Source organism: Clytia hemisphaerica, unplaced genomic scaffold (genome assembly GCF_902728285.1).
Source record: "Clytia hemisphaerica strain Z4C2 unplaced genomic scaffold, Clytia hemisphaerica genome assembly, whole genome shotgun sequence".
In the NCBI taxonomy this organism is placed as follows: domain Eukaryota; kingdom Metazoa; phylum Cnidaria; class Hydrozoa; order Leptothecata; family Clytiidae; genus Clytia; species Clytia hemisphaerica.
The window spans coordinates 341,492-366,009 of NW_027104185.1; the positions used below are offsets into that span (position 1 = coordinate 341,492).

The window sequence follows — 24,518 nt, forward strand, 5'->3', positions numbered from 1 at the left end:
CATGATCGTAATTTCGTTGCATTTGTAAACAGGCAGAGTATGTTTTTATTGTTACGTAATGACAAAGAAAAAAGAGGGAGAGCTTAAAATACAATTTTGTGAATACACACTTAAAACTTTCTACTCAATCGCATGTTCAAACTCGATACTTTTATTAGGGACACCCTGTATAAGATCAACTACCATTAAGGATGTATTCACTGATGCTTGACAGTTGCTCAGAGAAAAAGCAATCCTTTAATTGTGTGTATAAACGTGAATTCGTTATATTTTGAACCGTTTGGTAATTTAAGTTCATTCTTAATCTTACAACATTTCATGCTGCTTCAAACCTGCGCCAAAGAAACAAAGGCAATTATTATTTTTGCTTGAACGTTTCACGTACATCAGCAAGAAGTAGTAAAATTTCCGAGGTTTGCGAGGTGACGAGTATGTCCGGGCCAAAAATCGAGAGATTTGAGAGAGGAAATTTCATGATTTTTAGACCTTTACAGAGACTCAATTTTCTATTTAATGGTTTTTATAACCCTTTGAGAGACTTTCGAAGATGTGAAAAAGGGACCCTTATGGCTTGCACATACCCGGCACCCATTTTTCCTCAGTACCCCTCTCCGTCTAGACTTCCATCAAGATTTTTATGATTTAGACGTTAAGGCCATTAGCTTGAAACTTTCAGCGTGAATACACCCTTAGGTAGAAAAAACGGTGACAACAGATTTTAAAAGCGTTTCTACGTTTCTACTAGGCTTTAAACTCAATCCTCTTCTGAATCATTTAAGATTCCTTCTATGATTTGTTATTATAGCAAGTTTGTGTATCGGTGGATATCGAGGGCGACTACCACCTCCTTCGAGAAAGACGTTGAAAAATTGATTTTTCTGTCATCATTCAATTGACTTGGGAATTCAAGAACTCTTTTCCATTGTTTTTGCTTTTGTAAAACTTGTAATCTCAATTTGCAAAGGGTGTTCAACCATAAAAATGGATTACTGCTGCAATGACGTAAAAAAATATCATACTAAATACCTTATCGGCCCTTTTTACGCCGGCCCTAATTTGACACCGACCCCTTTTACGCCGGCCCTTATTCCGCCACAGCCTAATTTTGGGCTAAATAATGCCAAAACTTGTAAAAATCGCTATTCAGGCTTCAAAACAGTAATAACTAAATTTACATTAAAATATCATCTTTCAGTATTAAGGGGTCTGACCATAGTGAATTTTTCATAATTGCCGTGTTTAAAATCTGTTTTCTGACTGATGTAACCAACAAAACTATGGCATGTTATAAATTTTCTGTTAGACAAACTATTCCTGAATCTGAAAATTCAAAAATTGCATTGAAAAAATTTGATGATAAAGAAAATGAAGACTTTTGCGAGGAAGAGTATTTCAACTTTGAAGAGCTTAGTTTCGGCGAAGAAAAAAAATTTTGAAAATTTTTTCGCAGTAGATGGTGTATCTTTTACCGAACAATAAAAATTTTTGCGGAAAATTTTTGTAAATGCTTCTTTGTCTCGAAATCTTCAAAATAGTGGTTTTTCATCAATTTTTCATCTGGATTTTGCTTAAAAAAACAGTCATAACTTTTGACACATCTTTTTAGAAAAATTTTCCGCAAAATTTAATATTGTTCAATTCTTTGCGGACAGTTTGAAAAAACTTCGAAACAAAAAAGTTAATTACCTATTAAAACTTAGCACTTTTTATAAAAGAAGGTGATGTAACATATTATTAGCGTCTTTTTAAAGTTCATAACGTCATTTTTGCAATTAAGTTCTTAATTACTCTTAAGGGGTTTGATTAAAAAGCAATTTATAAAGGCAATTCTTTGTTAAAAGTGTTAAAGAATCTAAAACATAACTTTTATGTTCAGATACTAAAATAAATTTTCTGACTATGGTCAGAGCCCTTAAACTGCTAAAAATTCCATTGAAAATCATTGATTTTCGTGAAATTTTGGATATATAGAGTAAAGAAATGGATAGTTTTCATCCTTTTTTCATGCCTGAAATCCTTTAAATTAAGAAAAAATGGTCAAATATTAACGCCGCTTTTAGGTAAAAATTGCAAAATTTTGGCCTTTTTTACGCCGGCCCTTTTAACATCGGCCCTTTTTTACGCCACGAGCCCAAAATTTTATTTTTTTTTTTATTTTTTTTATTTTGAAAAAGTTTTTCTTTTTGCACTGAAGAAATATTTTTTAATAGTAATTAAATATTAAATTAAAACGTTACAATATATAAATTGCTTAAAATACGTAGAGCTAGGAAATTCAAAGTTAAATAAATAAATAAAAAAAAAATTGAAATCACGACACAAACAAAACTGAAAACTGAATCGAAAAACTGTCGAAATAGCACAACCTAGCGGGTCATGCCAAACTCAAAAGCATAAACAAAAGCAATGGTAAATACGGTGAAAAAATTAAGTACTAAAATCTATGAAAAGCTAACATTTCAAATATTTTTATTTAATAAATCAATCTCATCAAACCTAAGGTTTGGTTTAAGTGTTCGTGTGCCGCGAATACATGTTACGACTGATCTCGTTAAAGCAAACGAAATTTTTGTTCTGATCCAATTTTTGGTTTGAGACGCGTGAGAATCTGTCTTATCAGCTAGTAGATTAGCTAGCGCTCCAAAGAAGTGCTCAGCCTCTACACCCATTCCACCATTCATGGAAAATATCAACGGAGTGAAATGATCCATGATCAACTTTGATAATTCGTTCGTTGTAGTTTCTCTTTTTTTCCCGTTCGTTTGACGCAAAAGCGCTTTTGAGACTTTGGGCTGTGTATCTCAGAGCATAGGCGTTGAATACCTTTACATCAAAAAATGCTCGTTGTCCACGAACCCAAAAGCCTCCAGCACTGATGTCAGCTCTCGCGTTGTCAGTCGTGATCGCACCTTTGTTTAAACGTTCGCCAGTGATCGACTCCAACATTGGTTCGATAGCGACATCATTTGTCACTTGATTCAACATTTGAGCAATTGTATCCCTCAAAGTGTTGTGACGTTGGTAGATGAACCCTCCTTTAGGGCAGGAAAGTGCATGCTCGACAGAGAACGACTTGCCACATGCACATGTCGATGGTAGGTGCTTCATGTTCCATCTGTATCGGACGGCAATTGCGTCGAAGAACTCTCTTTTTGATAGGTTGAAATTTTCAGATTTCAGGCCAAACATAATAACGTCAATAAGGGTCGATAAGGTACACGAATTCTATGAAATTAATAGGGTACGTAGTGCGTTTTTTTTTTCATTTGATCAAAAGAAGTAGATAACATAATTTCAAAATTTCTTCGTCTTTCATTTCAATGTTCGAAAACGATACAATTTTTCGATTCGAACAACCGATGACAAATATTTTTGCATATTTCTTCATAACACACACCAAGAGATTTTCCAGTAGCTAAGGACTTGTCGAAAGCGAGGTAAATAAAAAGTGTTGAAGCCTTTAAAAGAGACATCCGAATACAGCTTTGGTGTAGCTTCACATGTTATACCCCTGTTTACAGTATCTACCCGATTGGACGTTTGACAAACAGGAAAGAATAGTGTCATGGTTTTCAAATTCTAATTTCTACAATTCCTGCACAAATTTGCAAAATAATTGTAGCGTTCGCAGTGGTTGATGGGAAGTCAGTGGTGGTTTTGATTAGCTCGAATCTCATCATAACGACTATCTATTCTGTGAATAAAGGGATGTTGCGAAGGTGGTTATCCGACGTTTCTGATTTGGCTTTTTGAGGGAATTTCGTGTTAAATCCATGAAGGTAAAACGATTAACGGTAATAAGTTTACGATTGTTTGAAGTATATTTTGACGCTAGCTTTTAGCCAATCACTGCGCTCAAAAGCTCGTTTAATGTTCATTCATAATGATATGGAATAAAACAACGCGGTCCACAAACCTGGGCAGATGCTCGGTGGTTATAATAGTGTAGACCTTACTTAGAAAGGGAATAAAAACCAATTGAATGGGCTTTTAAAGCAACTTTCGAAAAAAGGGCCTCCTGACAGAACAGTAGGAAACTCATAAATATTTTAAAACTCTAACCTCGCCTAGTCTACATTAAAATAATTTCTTTTTGTGGAAAATAATATTTGGGGATTTAATAAAGAGCGTTTAAAAAACCAATACATATTTTTTTGATAAGAACAAACTATGTAAGAACGTACGTAAGGCCTCGATGACCGAGGCCCCCCCAGCGGCACCCCTAATCACGCCATCACGAAAAAAAATTTTCTCCATCACGCTTCACGAAAATTGCTAAAATTTGTCATCACGCAAAAAATAGCGGAAAATAGCCCAAATCACGCATCACGCCTCAAAATTTTGCCCTATCACGCATCACGCCAAAACCTTGATCACGCCATCACGCCAAAAAAAATCTCTAATCACGCCATCACGCAAGAAAAAAGTCCCAATCACGCCATCACGCAAACCGCTGGGGGGGCCTCATGACCAGCAAAATGTTAAGAACAAGTTAAAAACATTTTAAGGCTTTTAAGACCCTTAAAGTTAAACACCTATTTTCTTAATCTAAGGAAAATGGGCAGAAGTACTCTCAAAATGGTGAAAATAAGAACATGTTAAGAATATTTTAGGCTTAAAACTTAAAAAGTCAAGAACATCCGAAGGCTTCAAAAATTTTGGATCGAGTTTTGGATGTTCTTTAAAAAAAACACATATCTTCAAACATCAAAAACAGCAGGTCACTCGACATTTTGTTTAAAAAAAGAAAATCAAATAGAACTTCAACATGAATTATTCAGAAGGAAAATGTCACGTGATAACAATATCGCAATATCCTGCGTTTTGATTGGATTAAACTTGCGCGCGTATTCTTCAGCAATTTTTGTTTTGATTTTTCGTCTTTCTTGTGAAGAAGAGACGTTTTTCCAGATTATTTATAAAGTAGTAGGAGACGCCCAGTCAAGATGGCTGACGAAGGAAAAGAAGAACTAACGAAAAATGAAGCAGAAACGCCTCAAGATCCTGCTGTAGAAGCGCCAACTGTAGAAAACGATAACACAGAACAAAAGGGGGATGGAGATGTAAGATTTTTTCAAGCTTAACTACTTTTGCTACCGCATTTTTAACAATAGAATCGAATCGAAAAGTTTTGGACAGGATTTTTTGAAAGAAAAAATATTTTGAAATGTCTACTTTGCTATTATATAGGACCCGTTGCCATCACAGATATCTGTAAAGCTCGTAGATAGGCAACTTTAAGCTTTCTCCAGCAAAAAAAAGTGAAGCAAAAATTTGACTTTTTAAATTTCGTGCCCGCGGATAGGATCTAGCATTTTAATTGTTTTTGGAGCGCGAGATAAAAAAAAAAGTAGACGGAAAACGCTACTTCACATCTCTCAAACCGGTGAAATTGCATATTTTAGTCACGTGACTTTGGTAGGAAATCCTTCCAAACCCTGGCTTCACTTTTCGATAAAGGCCGCAAATCTACTTAGCCCTTCGGGCTTTACAGATCTGTGGTTGCCATGGGGGAGTGATACACGCAATTATGTCTTTTAGTCTTGACTACTTTCACTTTCGTTTACGTTCAAATTTTCTGAAATTTTTCTGCAATAATTTTTTAACAGGACAGAACATTGCATTATATTCTATCAGTCTATCTTGGCTTCGAATAAATTCTTTTGATAACATGTTATTATGTTTTCAATGGACCTGGTATAAAGTATATTTCTTTTGCATCTTTTTAGGATACAAGTAATAGCAGTTATATTGTGGCAGTTAAATCCAACACAAACTCTAAAGCTGAAGGTGACAAAAAAGATGCCGCAATTTCTAAAAAGAACAAGAAAACAAAAAAGAAAGATGACTTAAATGACTTAAAGAAAGAACTTGAGCTAGTAAGAACTTGATGAATAGTTGTTTTGGAGAATGTGACAGCTTATTGAATAGACCTTTTTTTAAAGAGGCAGCCATGTTGAATAATTATGTAGTCCAGCATAAAAACAATGATATAGCCATGCATAATTTTTAAAATATACATGATACAGTAATTATGTATGGCTGTATCATTGTTTTTATGCTGGACTACATAATTATTCAACATGGCTGCCTCTTTAAAAAAAGGTCTATAACTAATTACTCTACAACAGTTACCACTAGAGACAATAAGATACCGTGAAGTTGGGTAACTTGCATCAGTAGTCCACTGACAGTGGAGGCTAACATGCATAGCCCTCAAAGAGGCCCCCCCAGCGGCACCCCTAATCACGCCATCACGCAAAAAAATTTTCTCCATCACGCTTCACGAAAATTGCTAAAATTTGTCATCACGCAAAAAATAGCGGAAAATAGCCCAAATCACGCATCACGCCTCAAAATTTTGCCCTATCACGCATCACGCCAAAACCTTGATCACGCCATCACGCCAAAAAAAATCTCTAATCACGCCATCACGCAAGAAAAAAGTCCCAATCACGCCATCACGCAAACCGCTGGGGGGGCCTCCTCAAATGACTGACCAATCAAAGCAGCAAAATTTCAAAACAAATAAACCACGCAGCTTTGCTCGCAGCTCTACTCTACCATTTTTATTTTGATTTAACTTTGTATTTTAAGGACCAGACAGGGTCATTCATTTTAGGGCTATGTATGTTAGCCTCCACTGATAGGGGCCGTCGATAAACAATTTTCCTTTTTTTAACGGCTTCTGGCCGTAAGGGGTGGGAGGGGGTCACTGCAATGCCGTTAAAAAAATTTAAAAAAAAGGGAAAGTCTCACTTGCAAATTTCATCAGTCCAAAAAGTAGAAACATGTGAAGAAAGGCTAAAACCAAAGCAACCACACGACATTCACCTTATTCCCGGTCACCAATTAATGCTTCGACGAGAAAAATGACTGGTCACTTGACGAAAGTCGGGCAAATTTTTCCCTCCGCCTCAGTTGACTCCTTGCACCACCCATCCCGCCCTGAATTGCTGCAAGTTTTTTGAAAGGTCACGGCTCAAAACCACATGTTTATTCCGTGCGAAAAGAAGAACTTTGAGGATTACGAATCGAAAGAATATGGCGGGCATGGACCAGTGAAAGTATTTACTTTTGAAGAATTTTTTTGGCCGCTAAGACGTAGGAGGGGAGGGGGTCTGAACCTTAACGGCTGCGAAAGTCGTTTGTCGACGGGCCCTTACCCGACTTCATGGTAATTCATCACGTTTTTATTGGCTGAGGGAAAGTAGCTAATGTATGTGGAGTAATTTATTCAATAGGTCGTGGCGTTCTCCAAAACAACTATACTAGGGAAAATGTGTCATTATTTATCTTGAAATGATAAATTTTGAATATACTACTTTGGTTTGTTATGAAAGCATTTAACATTATGAAAGGACCAAATACACCTTTTCCATAATTCAAATTTATCCAATTCAGCCCAGGAATATGATATTGTAGGGGAGGTAAACGAGCATGTTTTTGCCTGTAAAGGCTAGATAGCAGGTTCATGAAAATTGTAATAACTTAACATACTTAAATTTGAGAAGATTATTTTTACAATAAAAGTTAAGAAAGCTAAAAAACATAACTTTTCCTGATGAAATGCAGGCACAAATGGATTTGCTTATCTGCTAAAACCAAACCGTTGAGCATGTGCCATTTTTTCCCAAATTATGAGATAGGTGTATTCTTTCAATTCCCATAAGAACTTATTTTGCAATTATTAACTATAATTAACTTATTCTCTTTGAATTTTATGTTATTTTTTAATATTTTTCAACAAATTTTCATACTTTTATTTTGCTGTTTGTCAAATTCATAATTTAGCACCACTATATTTAAGTTTGATTAGGTTTGATGAATCAAGGTTTTTTTTTTTTTTGAAGGAATCGAAAGCTTTTTTAGAATGTATTTAATCCTGACTGAAAAATTGTAATGATTAATGGAAAAGAATTACATGATTACACGGTTATTATGCAATAAAATTACACAATTTGATTCTTGGTAAATAAGATGAAAGATAAGACGAAATATACCAGGAAATCTACTAACCTATATTTATTCTTATTCTTATTAGACTTGTCATAGTGAAAATTTGGATGATCTTATTGCTCAATATGAAACAAACCTTACAACCGGTCTGACTAAAGAGATTGCTGCTCGAAACCTTGAACGTGATGGCCCAAATGCTCTCTCCCCTCCAAAACAAACACCTGAATGGATCAAATTTTGTAAACAATTATTTGGGGGGTTTTCAATGTTACTTTGGGTTGGTGCAATCCTTTGTTTCTTTGCTTATGGTATTCGAACAGTCAGAGAGGATGATCCGAGTCAAGATGAGTTATATCTTGGAATTGTACTTGCTGTTGTTGTCATTATTACTGGTTGTTTCTCTTATTATCAAGTGAGTAAAATAATTGATTCTATCATGGGCCGTTTGCAAACATTTAGCTGGTATCTTATTTAAATAGTATTCTCTTAAATGCTAAATATAGATTTTAATCATTTTATTATGATAGCTATCTCTAGGAACATTGTGTGCGTTCAGCAACACTTAAACCAGCGTTTGCAATGACGGGAACCGTCTAGTATATTATTGAATGGATTATTTTTCATGTCTTTAATGTTTTCAAGATTACCGATCTGATACAGACGTTCAATGCAAAACATCTTGCACGTACAATTGATTATTTCTGTTTATTAAAAATTCTGTTTTAGGAAGCCAAAAGTTCAAAGATCATGGAAAGTTTTAAGAAGATGATCCCACAGGAGGCTACAGTATTACGTGATGGGGCAAAGATTCAAATCAATGCGGAAGAATGTACCATTGGAGACATAGTATTTGTTAAGTTTGGTGACCGTATCCCTGCGGATATTCGTGTTATCGAGTCAATGGGTTTCAAGGTACATTTTTCTTGATGAGATTGTCAAGATTGCTTTATATACAGTGGGCAGCCTTTCGGTATTTTCTTTACTTTATAAGTTTTAACTTTATCAGGAATATTTTTAATGCTTAAAGTCTATGTATTAAAGAAGGGCGTCCGTGACATACTTATTTTGTTCATCCTTTAGGTTGACAACTCTTCATTGACTGGTGAATCTGAACCACAATCTAGAAACAGTGAATGTACTTCAGAGAATCCTTTGGAAACCAAAAACTTGGCTTTCTTTTCCACAAACGCTGTTGAAGGTACATTGTTTTACATAAGAATTGGCAAAGTTTTAGCTTTACTGAGATGTTTGGCTTCTCATTTTATCTGCTTTCAATTAACTTAATGAAAACTGGCATGTTTTTACATATTTACTTGGGTATAATCTACCAGTGTTCACCGTCTGAGATACCCGCTCAAAGATACTACTCAGAATGAGTTCACGGTATGGGAATAAGGTTTGCTGTTAGATTGTGCTTGTGGTAAAAATGTCTTACAATATAAAATATTATTTTCAGGTACTGCGACTGGTATGGTCGTTAACATTGGTGATAACACTGTCATGGGACGTATTGCCAACTTGGCTTCTGGTCTCGGCGCTGGTAAAACGCCTATTGCTCTTGAATTGGAACATTTTATTCATATCATTACTGGAGTTGCAGTGTTCCTTGGTGTGACATTCCTCATCATTTCACTTGCTATGGATTACCATTGGTTAGAAGCGATCATCTTTTTGATTGGTATTATTGTAGCTAACGTCCCTGAAGGTCTACTTGCCACTGTCACAGTGAGTATATTTTAGCTTTGCAGTATATGAGCTTATACTAGCCATAGCTTTCACTAACTGCCACCCGCTACAAATGCTTATAAGGACTAAATACTGATTAAAGCTTTTTAATGCTTTATAGTGAAAGTTTGGAAAATTATTAGGAACAAGAATCGCAAAATTGCGACTAAATATTTCCTTAAAAATGAAGGTCATTATCGACATATACTAGCAAGTAGCTGTCGCTAAGAATGCCCTGCAGAGCTTCCTATCGAAATATCCCTAAGTAAGCAAAATTACGCATGTGTAGATTTTAAATTTGTTTTATCGATAAAATTTAAGTTGGAGGAAGAAAGCTTGGTTTCAACTTTACTTTTGAGATGACATGGGATAGATGGTCGCTCACATCTCAAAAAGAGAACTTATCGCTCACATTAATCACAGTGAGAACGCAAAAAATTCTGAAATTGATTTGATTCTTATAAAGTAGACACTTATAATAAAAACAAGACGACTTAAAGTCGAAAATTTCGCATAATACTTGAACATCAACGACGAAGATGCGTGAAACGTGACTCCTGCAGCATTATGCATTTTGAATGAAGCGTTACACAAAATATACACAATGTATTGTACATACATGTCATAGATACCATGTTTTTTTAATGAAAAATCTCAATCCATTAAAAAAAAGATTCCTTAAAAATGTGACTAAAGAATTCCACTCTATAAAGCGTAAACAATTTCAATTCAGAATAATTCAGAGAACTGCAATATACTTTGAGAAAAAATAATTTTAAATTTTTTTGAAAATGAAGAAGAAAAAATGAACTTTTCATTATTTGATGCCAGAACCCTCATTTTGTGCTTTGAAGGAACTTGTGATAAAGACCTCTTTCACTTGCGCGTTACACTATCTTCGCTTTCTGATATGAATGATGGCCCACCACCACCAAGAACATTGGACTTTTCCAGAAAGAAATTGAATATGGGGGGGGGGGTGAAGGATATAACATTTTTTGGAAACCCCCCCTGGACATTGTGACTTTTGATCCCCCGGACAGCAGGTCTAACCCCCCCCCCGCCCCGGACAAGCATCAGTTGATCCCATTGAGAGCAAGTTTACCCCCCCCCCCAGGACAGGGCAAATTTTGTAGATTTTTCACTCCCCCCCCCCCTCCAGACACTATATCCTCCACCCCCATGTACAGACATTTTCTGGAAGAGCCCATTAAAGGCAAAAAGCAGTGGAGTAGTTGAACTCCAGCTTCTGGACTAGAAAATTGCAGGGTAAAAACTAGCCAACTTTAATACTCCTTGAGATTAACCTTTGACTCCTTTATAACTGCTTTAAACAAACCCTCCCCAATCTCTTGCCGTTCTCTCACTTGATTAGTGAAAAATATATACTGTAGGGGAAAGATTCCAGAAAAGTAACAAGCAGACAAGAATCTTGGTGCGGAAATGGGAATCTTATACAAACAACGGTACCATGATTCAAAGTGAAAATCCTAATTAGCAAGAGGTGTATCAAGATCGGTGAAGTTTGATTGAAGCTTGATTAGTTTGATTGAAGCTTGATTAGTTTGATTTATTACCTTGTTGCCCATTCTTTTTACATTTCGACGGCTTAATAGCAGACGCCCACACTAAAGCTTAAAGAGCGAGCCAATATCTATCATCCCATTGGGAAGCTGGAACTTTTACTAACAAAACTCATCGAACACCAATCAAACTTCATCGGATAAAAAACTGTCATCATTAACGAGGGACCGCTGTACATTGTGCGGTGGTGTACGGTGGGGCTGGATCTAAATGTCCTTTGTACGGCGGTGAAAATAGGTTAATTTGAAATCTACTGTACTGTACACCCCACCTTACCCACCGTAAATCACGGTACAATGACACTGTACGGCAGTGTCTAGGCAGGGTTGTTTCGATTATACAAAAATGATTGCTGAATTTCAATTCACAATTGACATGATTTCTAAGAAATACTGTGAGATCGGGTAACAACTTGCATCAGTGGAGGCTAACATGCATAGCCTTCAAATGAATGACCCGTTTGGTCATTAAAATACAAAGTTAAATCAAAACAAAAATGGTAGGCTAGAGCTGCAAGTGGAGTTCATTTGTTTGGAAATTTTGCTGCTTTGATGGGTCAGTCATTTGATGCCTATGCAATAAGTTAGCCTCCACTGATGCAAGTTACCCGACTTCACGGTACTTGCTAAAACTGACTGCTTGTCACAACTGGTTTCACTATTAACACATAACTATCTGGGGAAAAAAGAACAAAAAGATCATACCTGCGCTGTTTGTAGTTTTGGAGAAGAAGAGAAGAGAGGGTTAATAATGTTGTTGTTTGTTGTGGAAAATTAACTCCTACTTACTGAGCATGATCAATTTGTTGGTGCATTCACTAACTACACAAACATACAATACTTAGTAGTAAACAAATATTAAACCTCTTTAAACACTCTACAAAGGACCAGAAAACATGATTAAAATTTATACAGCAGCAGCAAGTTTCAAAAGCACAAAAGCATGTGCAATAATAATCAAGCAGCCATTTAAAAAGTTCTCACGATACATGAATGTTTACAAAAACTTGGTTACTTCGCCTAGCGTATTTTATTTATTAAGAAAAGCCCTGTTTTTATCACTTTTTATCTTTGTGAGTGAGTCCACCTTCAGAATATTGCCCGTAGTACGCCCGCAGCCAAACGCCCACGCCATAATTTGCGCCCCAAAAAATGTCTCGCCACATACATACATACACGGAAGGCTATCGTAATACTTTCGCTAAGCGAAATTAATAAGGTCATATTGTGCGCCATCCCTTGTTTACTTTGTAAGAGCTAATTACCGAAAGGTATATCACCGTCTATCAAGAGTTATTGATTTGATTCTTATAAAGTATATGCTTGTAAGAAAAATGAATATGCTCATATTGTGCGCCATCTCTTGTTTACTTTGTAAGAACTAATTACCGAAAGGTATATCACCGTCTATCAATAGTTATTGATTTGATTCTTATAAAGTAATGCTTATAAGAAAAATAAATAAGGTCATATTGTGCGCCATCCCTTGTTTACTTTGTAAGAACTAATTACCGAAAGGTATATCACCGTCTATCAAGAGTTATTGATTTGATTCTTATAAAGTAAATGCTTATAAGAAAAATAAATAAGGTCATTTTGTGAGCCGTTCCTTGTTTACTTTGGAACAACTAATTACCGAAAGGTATATCACCGTCTATCAAGAGTTATTGATTTGATTCTTATAAAGTATATGCTTATAAGAAAAATAAATATGCTCATATTGTGCGCCATACTTTGTTTACTTTGTAAGAACTAATTACCGAAAGGTATATCACCGTCTATTAATAGTTATTGATTTGATTCTTATAAAGTATATGCTTATAAGAAAATAAAGAAAAAATCAAAACTATGGAGCTAAAGACACAAAGATATATGACGTAATCCAAAGAAAACCCGCGAAAATCGTCCGTGGTTATACGAGCGTGTAATTTGTAAATTAAATTTAGTGAGTTCGTCCACCGTATCAAGCACTTTCGTTTTCTAATTTTTTTTCCGATGACACCGCCGCCGCCGCCGCAGAAAGGCTATCGTAATACTTTCGCTAAGCGAAATTAATAAATATGCTCATCTTTTTCGCCATCCTTTGTTTACTTTGTAAGAACTAATTACCGAAAGATATATTGCCTTCAATCAAGAGTTATTGATTTGATTCTTATAAAGTAGATGCTTTATAATAAAAATAAATATGCTCATCTTTTTCGCCATCCTTTGTTTACTTTCTAATAACTAATTACCGAAAGGCATATTGCCTTTAATCAAGAGTTATTGATTTGATTCTTATAAAGCACATGCTTATAATAAAAATAAATATGCTCATCTTTTTCGCAATCCTTTGTTTACTTTCTAATAACTAATTACCGAAAGATATATTGCCTTCAATCAAGAGTTATTGATTTGATTCTTATAAAGAAAATGCTTATAATAAAAATAAATATGCTCATCTTTTTCACCACTTTCGTTTACTTTCTAAGAACTAATTACCGAAAGATATATTGCCTTCAATCAAGAGTTATTGATTTGATTCTTATAAAGAAAATGCTTATAATAAAAAATAAATATGCTCATCTTTTTCGCCATCCTTTGTTTACTTTCTAATAACTAATTACCGAAAGGCATATTGCCTTCAATCAAGAGTTATTGATTTGATTCTTATAAAGAAAATGCTTATAATAAAAATAAATATGCTCATCTTTTTCGCCATCTTTTGTTTACTTTGTAAGAACTAATTACTGAAAGGGATATTGCCTTCAATCAAGAGTTATTGATTTTATTCTTATAAAGCACATGCCTATAATAAAAATAAATATGCTCATCTTTTCGCCATCCTTTGTTTACTTTGTAAGAACTAATTACCGAAAGGTATATTGCCTTTAATCAAGAGTTATTGATTTAATTCTTATAAAGTAGATGTTTATAATGAAAATAAATATGCTCTTCTTTTTCGCCATCCTTTGTTTACTTTGTAAGAACTAATTACCGAAAGGCATATTGCCTTCAATCAAGAGTTATTGATTAGATTCTTATAAAGTAGATGCCTATAATTGTTCATCGAAAGTGTGCATAGAATTACCTGCGTTTGAAAACTTAATCCACAAATTAACGCACAACAGAAAAAAACAAAAAAACCCGAAGGGAAAAATAACGAAAAACGTCCGCCGCGCATTTAGCGAAAGCCACTTGCTAGTTTGGTAAGCTATAAACGTTGCCGGATAATTACGGAACACTAATTAACCGGAAGACCGATTACAAAACACAAACGCAAAAATCGAGATTCCTGTCCAATATCCTTGCGTGAAGCTATGTAGGCCGCCCTACGCTCGCAAGCTCGCTACGGGCGGCAATAACACACCCCCGTATCACAAACCTGGTGGGCCCTCCGAGCCACTGAAAAATCTGGCCAAAATTTCTTCCCGGTGGGAAAATTACCTTTTTCAGCCCCACTGGGAAATTGACTTTGACTTCATCCCACTTTGAAAATTAATTGCAAAATGCACTCCAAAACCATTCCTATTAGAATTTCTATCCCCATTGGGATTTCGACGGAAAGTTTTATCTCGACCTTGTGGGAAAAAGTTTCACTGGGACTGTGAGACAGAGGTATTATGACAATACGGAGTCAATCTCTCGAGTTGGGGAGACTTAATTTATTTTGGTCTAACAGTCCCTTGTTTTTGCAGGTTTTGACTTCTTTTGCTGGGTCTTCTTTATTTAAAAACTAGGGCTCATTATTGAGGGCCAAATCACTAAAATAAAACTCGTACACAATTTTATAAATCAAAAATAAATCAAAAATAAATCATAAATCAAAAATAAATCATAAATCAAAAATAAATAAAAAATAAATCAGAAATAAATCATAAATAAATCAAAAATAAATCAAAAATCTTTCGAAAAAAAATTGACTTTTCAACTTTTTTTAATTTTTTGACAATAATTTTGAGTATCAGTTCGTTATAATTGAAAAAAAAATTCGATAAAATTACTCCTATTCATAAATTAGAAATAAATAAAAAATAATGAAAAATTAATCAAAAATAAATCATAAATCAAAAATAAATCAAAAATAAATCATAAATCAAAAATAAATCAGAAATAAATCATAAATCAAAAATAAATCATATAAATCAAAAATAAATCATAAATCTCGTACACCATTTTTCGATTGATTTGCCCCTCGCTCATTATAATATTGTCATCTATCGAAATAATAAATTTTCCCTTTATATAATATAAATATATTCTACTAACAGTTAAATTTATCTCTTCATTTAGGTATGTTTAACATTGACAGCAAAGAAAATGGCAGCCAAGAATTGTTTAGTCAAACATTTGGAAGCTGTAGAAACCCTGGGAAGTACTTCTGTTATTTGCTCAGATAAAACTGGAACATTGACACAAAATCGTATGACTGTTGGTAAGTAGATGATTCTATAATCAAAGTATCCTCTCTTTTCCTGAAAACTCCCCAAAAGAAACTGCATCAACCGGACGACGCCGGGACGGCATGTGTATATTTTAAAAGATCAAAATATTTCGAACAGTTAAAGATTTTTCATTATTAATTGATTGACAATTTACAATACCAGTTTTGAAATTTCCTTTTCCTCCCTACACCCCTTACACAAATTATAAAATTTTGTCTTACTCAGCTTTTTTCAATACTTGAATAGGCTCTCAATAAAGCTATGGACTGTCTTCTTCTAAGGACTATAACCATATCTTTATTCTTTATAGCACACATGTGGTTTGACAAGATGATTATTGAAGCTGACACGACTGAAGATCAATCAGGACTTTCACATGACAAAGGTTCATCTACATGGAAAGCCCTTGCCAAAATTGGTGGTCTGTGCAATCGTGCCGAGTTCAAAGAAGGACAGGAAGATTTACCCATATTAAGGTACATCCTCCTCTTATCTTTCATTATATCGCAGCGTAGACAGGCGGGGCGCAAATTTTGTGTAGGAGAGTAAATTTTGTAGAAACTCTGATTGGGGTTTTCCAGAAAAAAACCGTGCACCCCCTGTTGAGGAGTTCCAACCTTTTGTGACCTACCCCCTTGGAATTCCAGGCAATTTTAGGATCACACCCCTCTGGAATTCCGAATTTTTACAAATTTTCAATCATTACCCCCTTGAAATTCCGCTTATTTTTGACGGATTTTCGTCTACCCTTATGGAATTCCACTGCATTTCAAACCTTACCCCCTTGGAACGGAAATGGACCTCCTCAACAGGGGGTATTTGATTTTTTTCTGGAAAAGCCCATTATCTTTTTACATTATGAACAGATAATTACAGTGTCATAAAAATCTGCTATCCTACACAAACTTTGCGCCCTCCTGTCTACGCTACTGTATCGTTTTAAATAATTTACTCCTATCTTGACTATCGAGCAAACGTACTTTACTATCAGCTTGAGTATGGTATCTGTGAATGGTATTAAATAGTTCTTTCGTCTCAGACAGATTTCCGTCTCAAAATACGACTTATTTAAGCGAATCTTCAAGCAGATGAGATGGAGCTTCTATAAGATACTTTAATTTTTGGTCATTTGAATTGAAGTAATAAAAATGATGCGTTCTTTAGAAAAAGTAACAAAATTGTTTTATTATTAATTAACGACCAACCAAATCAAATAAGAGCTTGTAAAAACTCCACCTCGTCCCGTTTCAAGAAAATGTGTTAATTTGCTGCGTAAAATCTATCTTCCTTCTCAGACAAGAACTTTGCTTTGATCAATGTACAAAGGAGCTAACATTTACATAAGACATCTTTAAATACCCTTGGAAAATTGAAATCGTGTTCAGAGGTAAGACAAGCCAAAATTCACTACTTTAAATTTCCATTTACAGGAAAGAGTGTAACGGTGATGCTTCAGAGACTGCTATTTTGAAATTTGTTGAACTGTCTGTCGGCAATGTTATGGATATGCGTTCTAAGAATGGAAAGGTTGTTGAAATCCCATTCAATTCAACCAACAAATATCAAGTATCTATCCACAAACAAGAAGATGAGAAAGACCCCCGATATCTTTTGGTTATGAAAGGTGCTCCTGAACGAATTCTAGACAGATGTAAGTGTTTTAATCTTTGTGTTAAGTAAGTCTGTGACCGCTCCACTTACCTTTGATCCTTCTCTTAATTTCTGAGCATCAAGTAGAGATGCATCAAGTACCATTTTTGGAATCTTTGGGGTGCAACCTCTTGCTGGGGATTGAACCCACAACCTTGTGCACCGTAGGATGAATGCTCTACCACTTCACTACGGTCGCTTAAAATAAAGTTTACTGAAAATTAGGCTACACCTCGCAGATTTCCCATATTCAGGTATCATTCAATTACATCTTCACAAAAATTAGGATGAAGATCTCTTAAAATTTCGATGATATATTCAGTCTTCTGTCATATTCAATCTTTGATTAAGATCTTTTCTGTTCTTTCCGAAGGTTCAACAATCTTGCTCCAAGGTGAAGAGAAACCATTGGATGATGAAATGAAGGACGCATTCAATGATGCATATCTTCAACTTGGTGGTCTTGGTGAACGCGTCTTGGGATTCTGCCATTACTATCTTCCTGGTAAAAAACTTTCTAAAAGTAGTTTTAAAGACCGTTCGTTTTAAGTTAACTCTTTTTTGAAGCCATATTGCAACCCTTCTCAAGGAAACTGACTAATTATGCTGACATGGTAAAACGCAAAACAGAGTGTCATTTCCATTATTAGGACACATCATACGCGCTCTTTGATAACTTCTATACCTTGCCCATCTTTATATACTTGATTCATTATTTTACCATCAGCTGAAAACTTTCCTGAAGGATTCGAGTTTCAAACAGATGATCCATGTAATTTCCCACTTGATAACCTATGTTTCGTTGGTTTGATGAGTATGATTGATCCTCCAAGAGCTGCTGTGCCCGATGCTGTCAGCAAGTGCCGAAGTGCAGGTAGCTTTTATACTGTTATTGATCTTAGAATCCACTAACTTCATGATTTAAACTGTTCAAAACCCTTTTAACTGCAAATTAGATTCGCTTATTAGAGATTGGTGAAGTTTTAACGGATTTTTTGGTCGTTTACCAAATTGTGTTGGATCTGTAGAATCTGTATATGTTTGACATCCCACTATTAGTACTGAAAGGGCCCATGAGTCTGATATTGATTCACTCACTTCATAAGATCTACCCCGTGGACTTCTCCCTCTAAATGGCTACATACACTACTCAATATATTATCAGGCAATATATATATATTGGTGAGAGCCGTCAACGGAGTATCTGTTATTAAAAATTTACATTACGGTCATCAAACTATATTGCCACATATTGTCCACTCATTATATTGTGTAGTAGCTCTTAAGCGTCGTAAAACAACCACGCTGTAAACTAGGCTTTTCTATAAAGTTTCTTTTCTTTTTCGTCTAGGAATCAAGGTCATCATGGTTACAGGTGATCATCCAATCACAGCAAAAGCTATCGCCAAAGGTGTCGGCATCATCTCCGAAGGAAATGAGACTGTTGAAGACATTGCTCAACGCTTGAATATTCCTGTTGAAGAAGTCAATCCTCGTGATGCACACGCTGCTGTTGTCCATGGAAGTATGTCCTGAATTGTATTCCTTGTCTATGAAATACGAAAGATTTTGAATCTGGACAGCCTTTCCTTTCAATTTGCACTACGTTCGATTCTGTAAAATTACGCTACAGGTTTTTTTACGGAAATGCTCTTGAAAATTATTAAATTTGAATTTGGAAAGAATGTTTCGAAAGAATTGCGGCCTCTGTAATCAATTTACCTAAGTAGTTAGTCTATTCAGCTGTCTTTTGAGGTCATATTTCAAAGCTCATAATAATAACTTCCATCAATGCTATGAATTGTTTACTGTTTGGATTTATATGATCTAAGATATCTACTACTATGTTCTTGGACAGTATCTCAAACAAACAAAAGTTGTCAACATTAGATACACACTTACTTCGTATAATGTACCAAACACAATATCTTTAAGAATTAATCTGGTTTGTTCTCTTTCCAGCTCAACTGAAAGACTTGTCAGCGGAGGACATTGACGACATTTTGAAATACCACACTGAAATTGTGTTTGCCAGGACTTCACCACAACAAAAATTGATCATTGTTGAAGGATGTCAACGTCAAGGAGCTATCGTTGCTGTCACCGGAGATGGTGTTAATGATTCGCCTGCTTTGAAGAAAGCTGATATCGGTAGGTGGTCGAAATTATATTGTTTTACTTGAGGTTCTTGCTTGTTTGAAGTTGTTCGATTGATATCAATAAAATAAGATCTTACAAAGTTTTTCACATTTCAAAATAATATAATCTGTGAGAGAGTTTCCCTGTAGGTGGATTCCCGTGGAAAGGCTTTAAACGTTTTGGTGAAGACTGAGCCATCTTTAAGATTGGGAATGACACTTCTTTAATATTACTTCCAGTGGGGTGTCTTGTACGGATTCAATCATCAATGACCAGTATAATCTTCACTTCGACTTTCTTGGTTTACAGGTGTTGCTATGGGGATTGCTGGCTCAGACGTTTCAAAACAAGCAGCTGACATGATCTTATTGGATGACAATTTCGCTTCCATTGTCACCGGAGTTGAAGAAGGACGTCTCATTTTTGACAATCTCAAAAAATCAATTGCTTACACCTTAACCAGTAACATTCCAGAGATCTCGCCGTTCTTGATGTTTATTTTGCTCAGTATTCCACTCCCTCTTGGTACTGTCACCATTCTGTGCATCGATTTAGGCACTGACTTGATACCCGCCATTTCTCTTGCTTACGAGAAGGCTGAGACTGACATCATGAAACGTAAACCACGTGACCCTATACGTGATAAATTGGTGAATGAACGTTTGATCAGTTTGGCGTACGGTCAAATTGGTATGATCCAGGTAAAATGATGCATTCTTCTACAAGTTATATTGATTCTCTTCTTCATACTGTTGTTATCATTTGATCAGTATTTGTAAGGTCTTATTCTTTTATATTCCACCCTAGCAACGGAAGAACAAAATACTGTTCACCGTAAACTAATCAAAGCTTATCACTCAAAGTTGGGGTGTCTAGTTAAGACCATACTAGAAAAATGGCCAAAGATCATCCCAGCTGAGAAAGTCAACCTCAAGTTTAATGCCCATTAAAAAAACTACACAGATGTAATCATCTATGTTGTAGACATTTTCTAAAAGCGTTCATTAAATTTTTCACTGATATCTTTTATTGACATTTTGTTTTCATCATCTCACAGGCTATTGCTGGTTTTTTCACCTACTTTGTGATCATGGCTGAGAATGGTTTCTTGCCATCCTTCCTAATGGGTATCCGATCCCAATGGGATGACAAAAACAATAATTCAGTCATCGATTCTTACGGTAGCGAATGGACGTACTCTCAACGCAAAGATTTGGAGTTGACTTGTCACACAGCTTTCTTTACTACCATCGTTGTTGTCCAATGGGCTGACGTCATCATCTCCAAAACAAGACGTCTCTCCGTATTTACGCAAGGAATGACGTAAGCATGAATTTTTCAAACCATTCAAGTCTCTTTGTATTACGGTTATAAAGATATGAATATACTTTCTATAAATCTTCCAAAATTATAGATCTCTTTATACTACGTTTGGTTTTGTAGCTTTAGTCTCCCTCCCCCAGACCACCTAAATTATGCATCTAAAGCTAAAGTTTTTAAATTTTCGTTCAAAAGGCTATTCCAGAAAACAATTTGTATTTCCTATGTTGAGGAGGTTTTTTTCAATCCCCTTAGATTTGGTTTTTCTAATTTTTTAGACCACCTTGGATTTTGTACCTCATTTTACTGATTTTTTATTTTCAAGACCACCCTGGACGCCACAACTCCTCAAAATACTGGGTACACACTATTTTTGGAATAGCCCAATAAGACAAGCTTTACCTCAAGTTTTAGGCATTTTTTTAACTGGATGTTTTTTAACTTAGCTCTGAATTTGCATTAAAAGAGAGATTTTTTTCTCTTTAGAAACTGGATGTTGAATTTTGGTTTGGTTTTCGAAACTTTATTAGCTGCCTTCTTGCAATACACACCAGGTTTGAGTACTGGCTTACGTTTACGCCCATTGAACGCCTCGTGGTGGTTCTGTGGTGTCCCTTTTTCCTTGTTGATCTGGATTTATGATGAAATCAGAAGATATTTGTTAAGAAAGTATCCTGGAGGTGAGAAATTTTTTTTTTGCTTACACGTTTTTTTTTATAAGAACAAACTATATAAAAACATAAGGCTTCGAGGCCCAAAAATTTAAGAACATTCTAAGAACATTTTAAGGCTTTGGAGACTTAAAAACATGCATTTTCTTAAGAAATTACATCAAAATGCTCAAAAAATGCTGAAAATAAGAACATTAAAAAAAAAAAACGTGTATGTAATTACATATTTCACTTCCTAAGCGCTGGTAACCTTCAGGTGTAGTGGTGTAAAATCCCGTTCTAAAGCTAAAGGGTGGGATAGAGTTACCCAGAGAATCACTTTAAGGGAGGGGTAATGGAAAGGGGCCTTATTAAGGGTGATATAGATTTTCATATCTAGGGGTAGGGTTAAGAATTTTAGGATATTATTTTGTGAAGATAGATTATAAAGCTTTTTTAAGAATTATTTTAAAGTTGTTAACCGCCATAAAGCAAGAGTTTCAAGGGAAGGGATAATTCGAAAAATGTTTTTTCAGAGGGAATTTAATTCCGCGGACGAAGGATATTTTCTGGCCAAAAACGCTTTTAAATAAAAATATAGCAAACATTTGGGGGGGGGGAGTGAATGCGGTAATTCAAATTTGACGGGAATTTAATTTGGCGGATAACAGAAAAGATTTCTTCCCTAAAGGTAGAGGGAGAAACAGAATAATCATATTTATTTTGAATAACGATATATTTCTTTCATTTCAAAGGATGGGTGGAGCAAGAGACATATTATTAAAGAAACACGACAAAAGCACTCACTCCCGAAGAAAATAGTGCCAACACTTAAATTATATCCCTAATCTTTCTAGGCATTTTTTGAGTTTTTAAGTTATTAATTTTTTTTAGGATCTAAGACTTTTAGGCATTTTATTTATTCTTACAGTAGCTTTTTTCACATTTCTTATGCATCATATTAAATAAACATAAATTTCGATTAAAATTATATTTGGTCCGTTTTTTTAAGATACATTGTCCTGTAAAAGTTTGAGCATTATTAAATATCTAGAAAATTAAACGAATTAATCTGAAAAAATACTTCTATGAAATTATTTTAAGAGAATTATATTATACGTGTCTACAGATTTGATGAAAGAAACATGTTCATTCAAGATGGCACTCCCTTTCAAGATATTCCCTCCAACTAGCTGACGATTTGTGATCTAAAATTTTATTCATTCAATTATTTTATCTTCAAACTACTTTGAATTTACTATGAAGTGCAGGATTAAAAATTAAAAAAAGATTTAAAAAATCGATCGAAATTTTAAACGCTTTTCATGCTTTCAATCCGTGTATGCGTCAACCTTGTAGAAGGCTTCCATTTGGGCTTCTTTCGATCTCAATAGGTTTGAAGGACCAAAGACAAAGGAATTCATTCTATTGATCGTAAACGGAAAACCTATGTTAAAATATGTTCAATCGGGCCAGAAACTTAATGATAAAAATTAACAGAAGCATTTTTTATTTTTAAAAAAAAATTATTATAAGACGTTTCGATGCTCTCCGAGCATCATCCTCAGTTAAAATGAAATTCGTTTCAAAAAATTTGATTAAAAGTTTAAAAAATCTGGTCAATTAAAAAGTCATTAAAATAAATACAAAGGTGCTAAATGATCGATAAAATATTAATTGTTTCTATTTAAAAAGTAACAAAGGAACTGATTTCTCTTGAACATTGAGTTTGGGATGTTTTTGTTTAATAAATAATGCCTCGGAGAGTTTTCTTTTAAAATTGAAAAACCTATGTTATAATCGACAAAAAGCTCTTGATCGCCAAAACAAGGACCATTCCTGCTTTATCTACAAACTGCATTTTGTCCATCATTCAGCATGGGATATTTTTTCGAAGATGAAAGTCTTGTTGCTATATTGAGTTTCATAACCATCAAATGAAAGAGGTCCAAAAAAAAGGAAATTATCAAATTCAAGTTTTTGGTGAAGGTATCAGAAAACAGTCTTACAAACCTGACCTATTATTTGACTCCGCAATGGAGTCTCCATAACTTGAACACGTACGAGGAACTTAAATTTGTTTGAGTTAAGGAAATTCCCAAGGTTATCTGCGGGCGATAAGGGTCGGGTTTTTACACATTCCTAAATCTCTCTAAGGGTTGCAAAAATAGCAAAAGTCACAGCATTCTAAGGGTTTAGAACTTTAGATGCCCCCCTTTTTAGTCCGGTCAGGGCATAACCGACAATCACCCCCAGACTTTACACTGGATTAAGAAATCGTAAATAAGTATAACCCACTGTTAGTTCTGTAAAACAAAATAGAAAATCAAAAAGAAAAGAAAATAGAGAGAATAGAGATACACGTCGTCAAAAAAAATAGTGACCTTACTTATCCAAGGCAGATCGGCGAAACCACCTAAAATTCGGTTGTCTTCAAATAATTTGAAAACAGTGATTGTGTACACCATGTTTTAATCCTAGGATCGAAACGCGGTGAATTATTTCCACACTCATCAAAAAAGTTGGTTCTGCTCAGGTCTTTCATCGAGGTATCCCAACATGTCTTGTATGATCCAAAAGTATTTGTTTCTTTCAACCATGTTTTGATGATTCGAATTTGAGGGAGAGTCAATAAGTTCGATTTAACTGTATAAAGTCATATAAAAATAGAAAGGTGAAAATTATTAAACACCCCTGTCTCATAGCCCCTGTGGATTTATTTTTCTCAGCGGGGATAGATACTATATTGTTCCAAGGGTGAAAATTCAGTGGGATGGTTTTGAAATGCAATTTTTAAACATTTCAAATGGGGATGAAATAAATGTCAATTTCCCAGTGGGGCTGAAATACCAAGGTTTTTTCCCACCGGGGACGAAATTTTTGCCAAATTTTCCATTTGGGTTTGGATCCCAGCGGGTCTGTGACACAGGGGTGTTATTAAGAAACTAATGCTACTGCTACTACTTCTTTCCTCAGTTAAAAGTCATTCAAGTTTTTCTACCTTTGACATCATCAAAATGTGGATTTTATTTAAGGTTTTCCTTAATTTTAAGGCATTTTTTACCATC

The 24,518-nt window shown here is 35.0% G+C and overlaps 1 protein-coding gene across 1 annotated transcript; it reads left to right on the top strand.

Annotated features, from left to right (window-relative positions):
• The first annotated feature begins 4,861 nt into the window (after window positions 1–4,861).
• On the top strand, window positions 4,862–22,587 carry LOC136814859 (sodium/potassium-transporting ATPase subunit alpha-like). The gene is made up of 17 exons (XM_067071286.1): window positions 4,862–5,063; window positions 5,730–5,879; window positions 8,045–8,371; window positions 8,686–8,871; window positions 9,040–9,157; window positions 9,416–9,684; window positions 15,540–15,681; window positions 16,002–16,167; window positions 17,122–17,342; window positions 17,715–17,846; window positions 18,069–18,215; window positions 18,693–18,866; window positions 19,304–19,492; window positions 19,790–20,181; window positions 20,538–20,803; window positions 21,287–21,480; window positions 22,206–22,587. The coding sequence occupies exons 1-17, from the start codon at window positions 4,947–4,949 to the stop codon at window positions 22,232–22,234; spliced, it is 3,219 nt and encodes a 1,072-aa protein (XP_066927387.1). The 5' UTR covers window positions 4,862–4,946; the 3' UTR covers window positions 22,235–22,587.
• Window positions 22,588–24,518: the final 1,931 nt, after the last annotated feature.

What these genes read in the sequence shown, in the direction of transcription:
- LOC136814859 (XM_067071286.1), top strand. Translation starts at nt 4,947, where the DNA reads ATGGCTGACGAAGGAAAAGAAGAACTAACGAAAAATGAAGCAGAAACG. An exon ending in ACAAAATCGTATGACTGTTG is followed by an intron (nt 15,682 to 16,001) that starts GTAAGTAGATGA and finishes TATTCTTTATAG; the next exon opens with CACACATGTGGTTTGACAAG. An exon ending in GTTAAGAAAGTATCCTGGAG is followed by an intron (nt 21,481 to 22,205) that starts GTGAGAAATTTT and finishes TTCATTTCAAAG; the next exon opens with GATGGGTGGAGCAAGAGACA.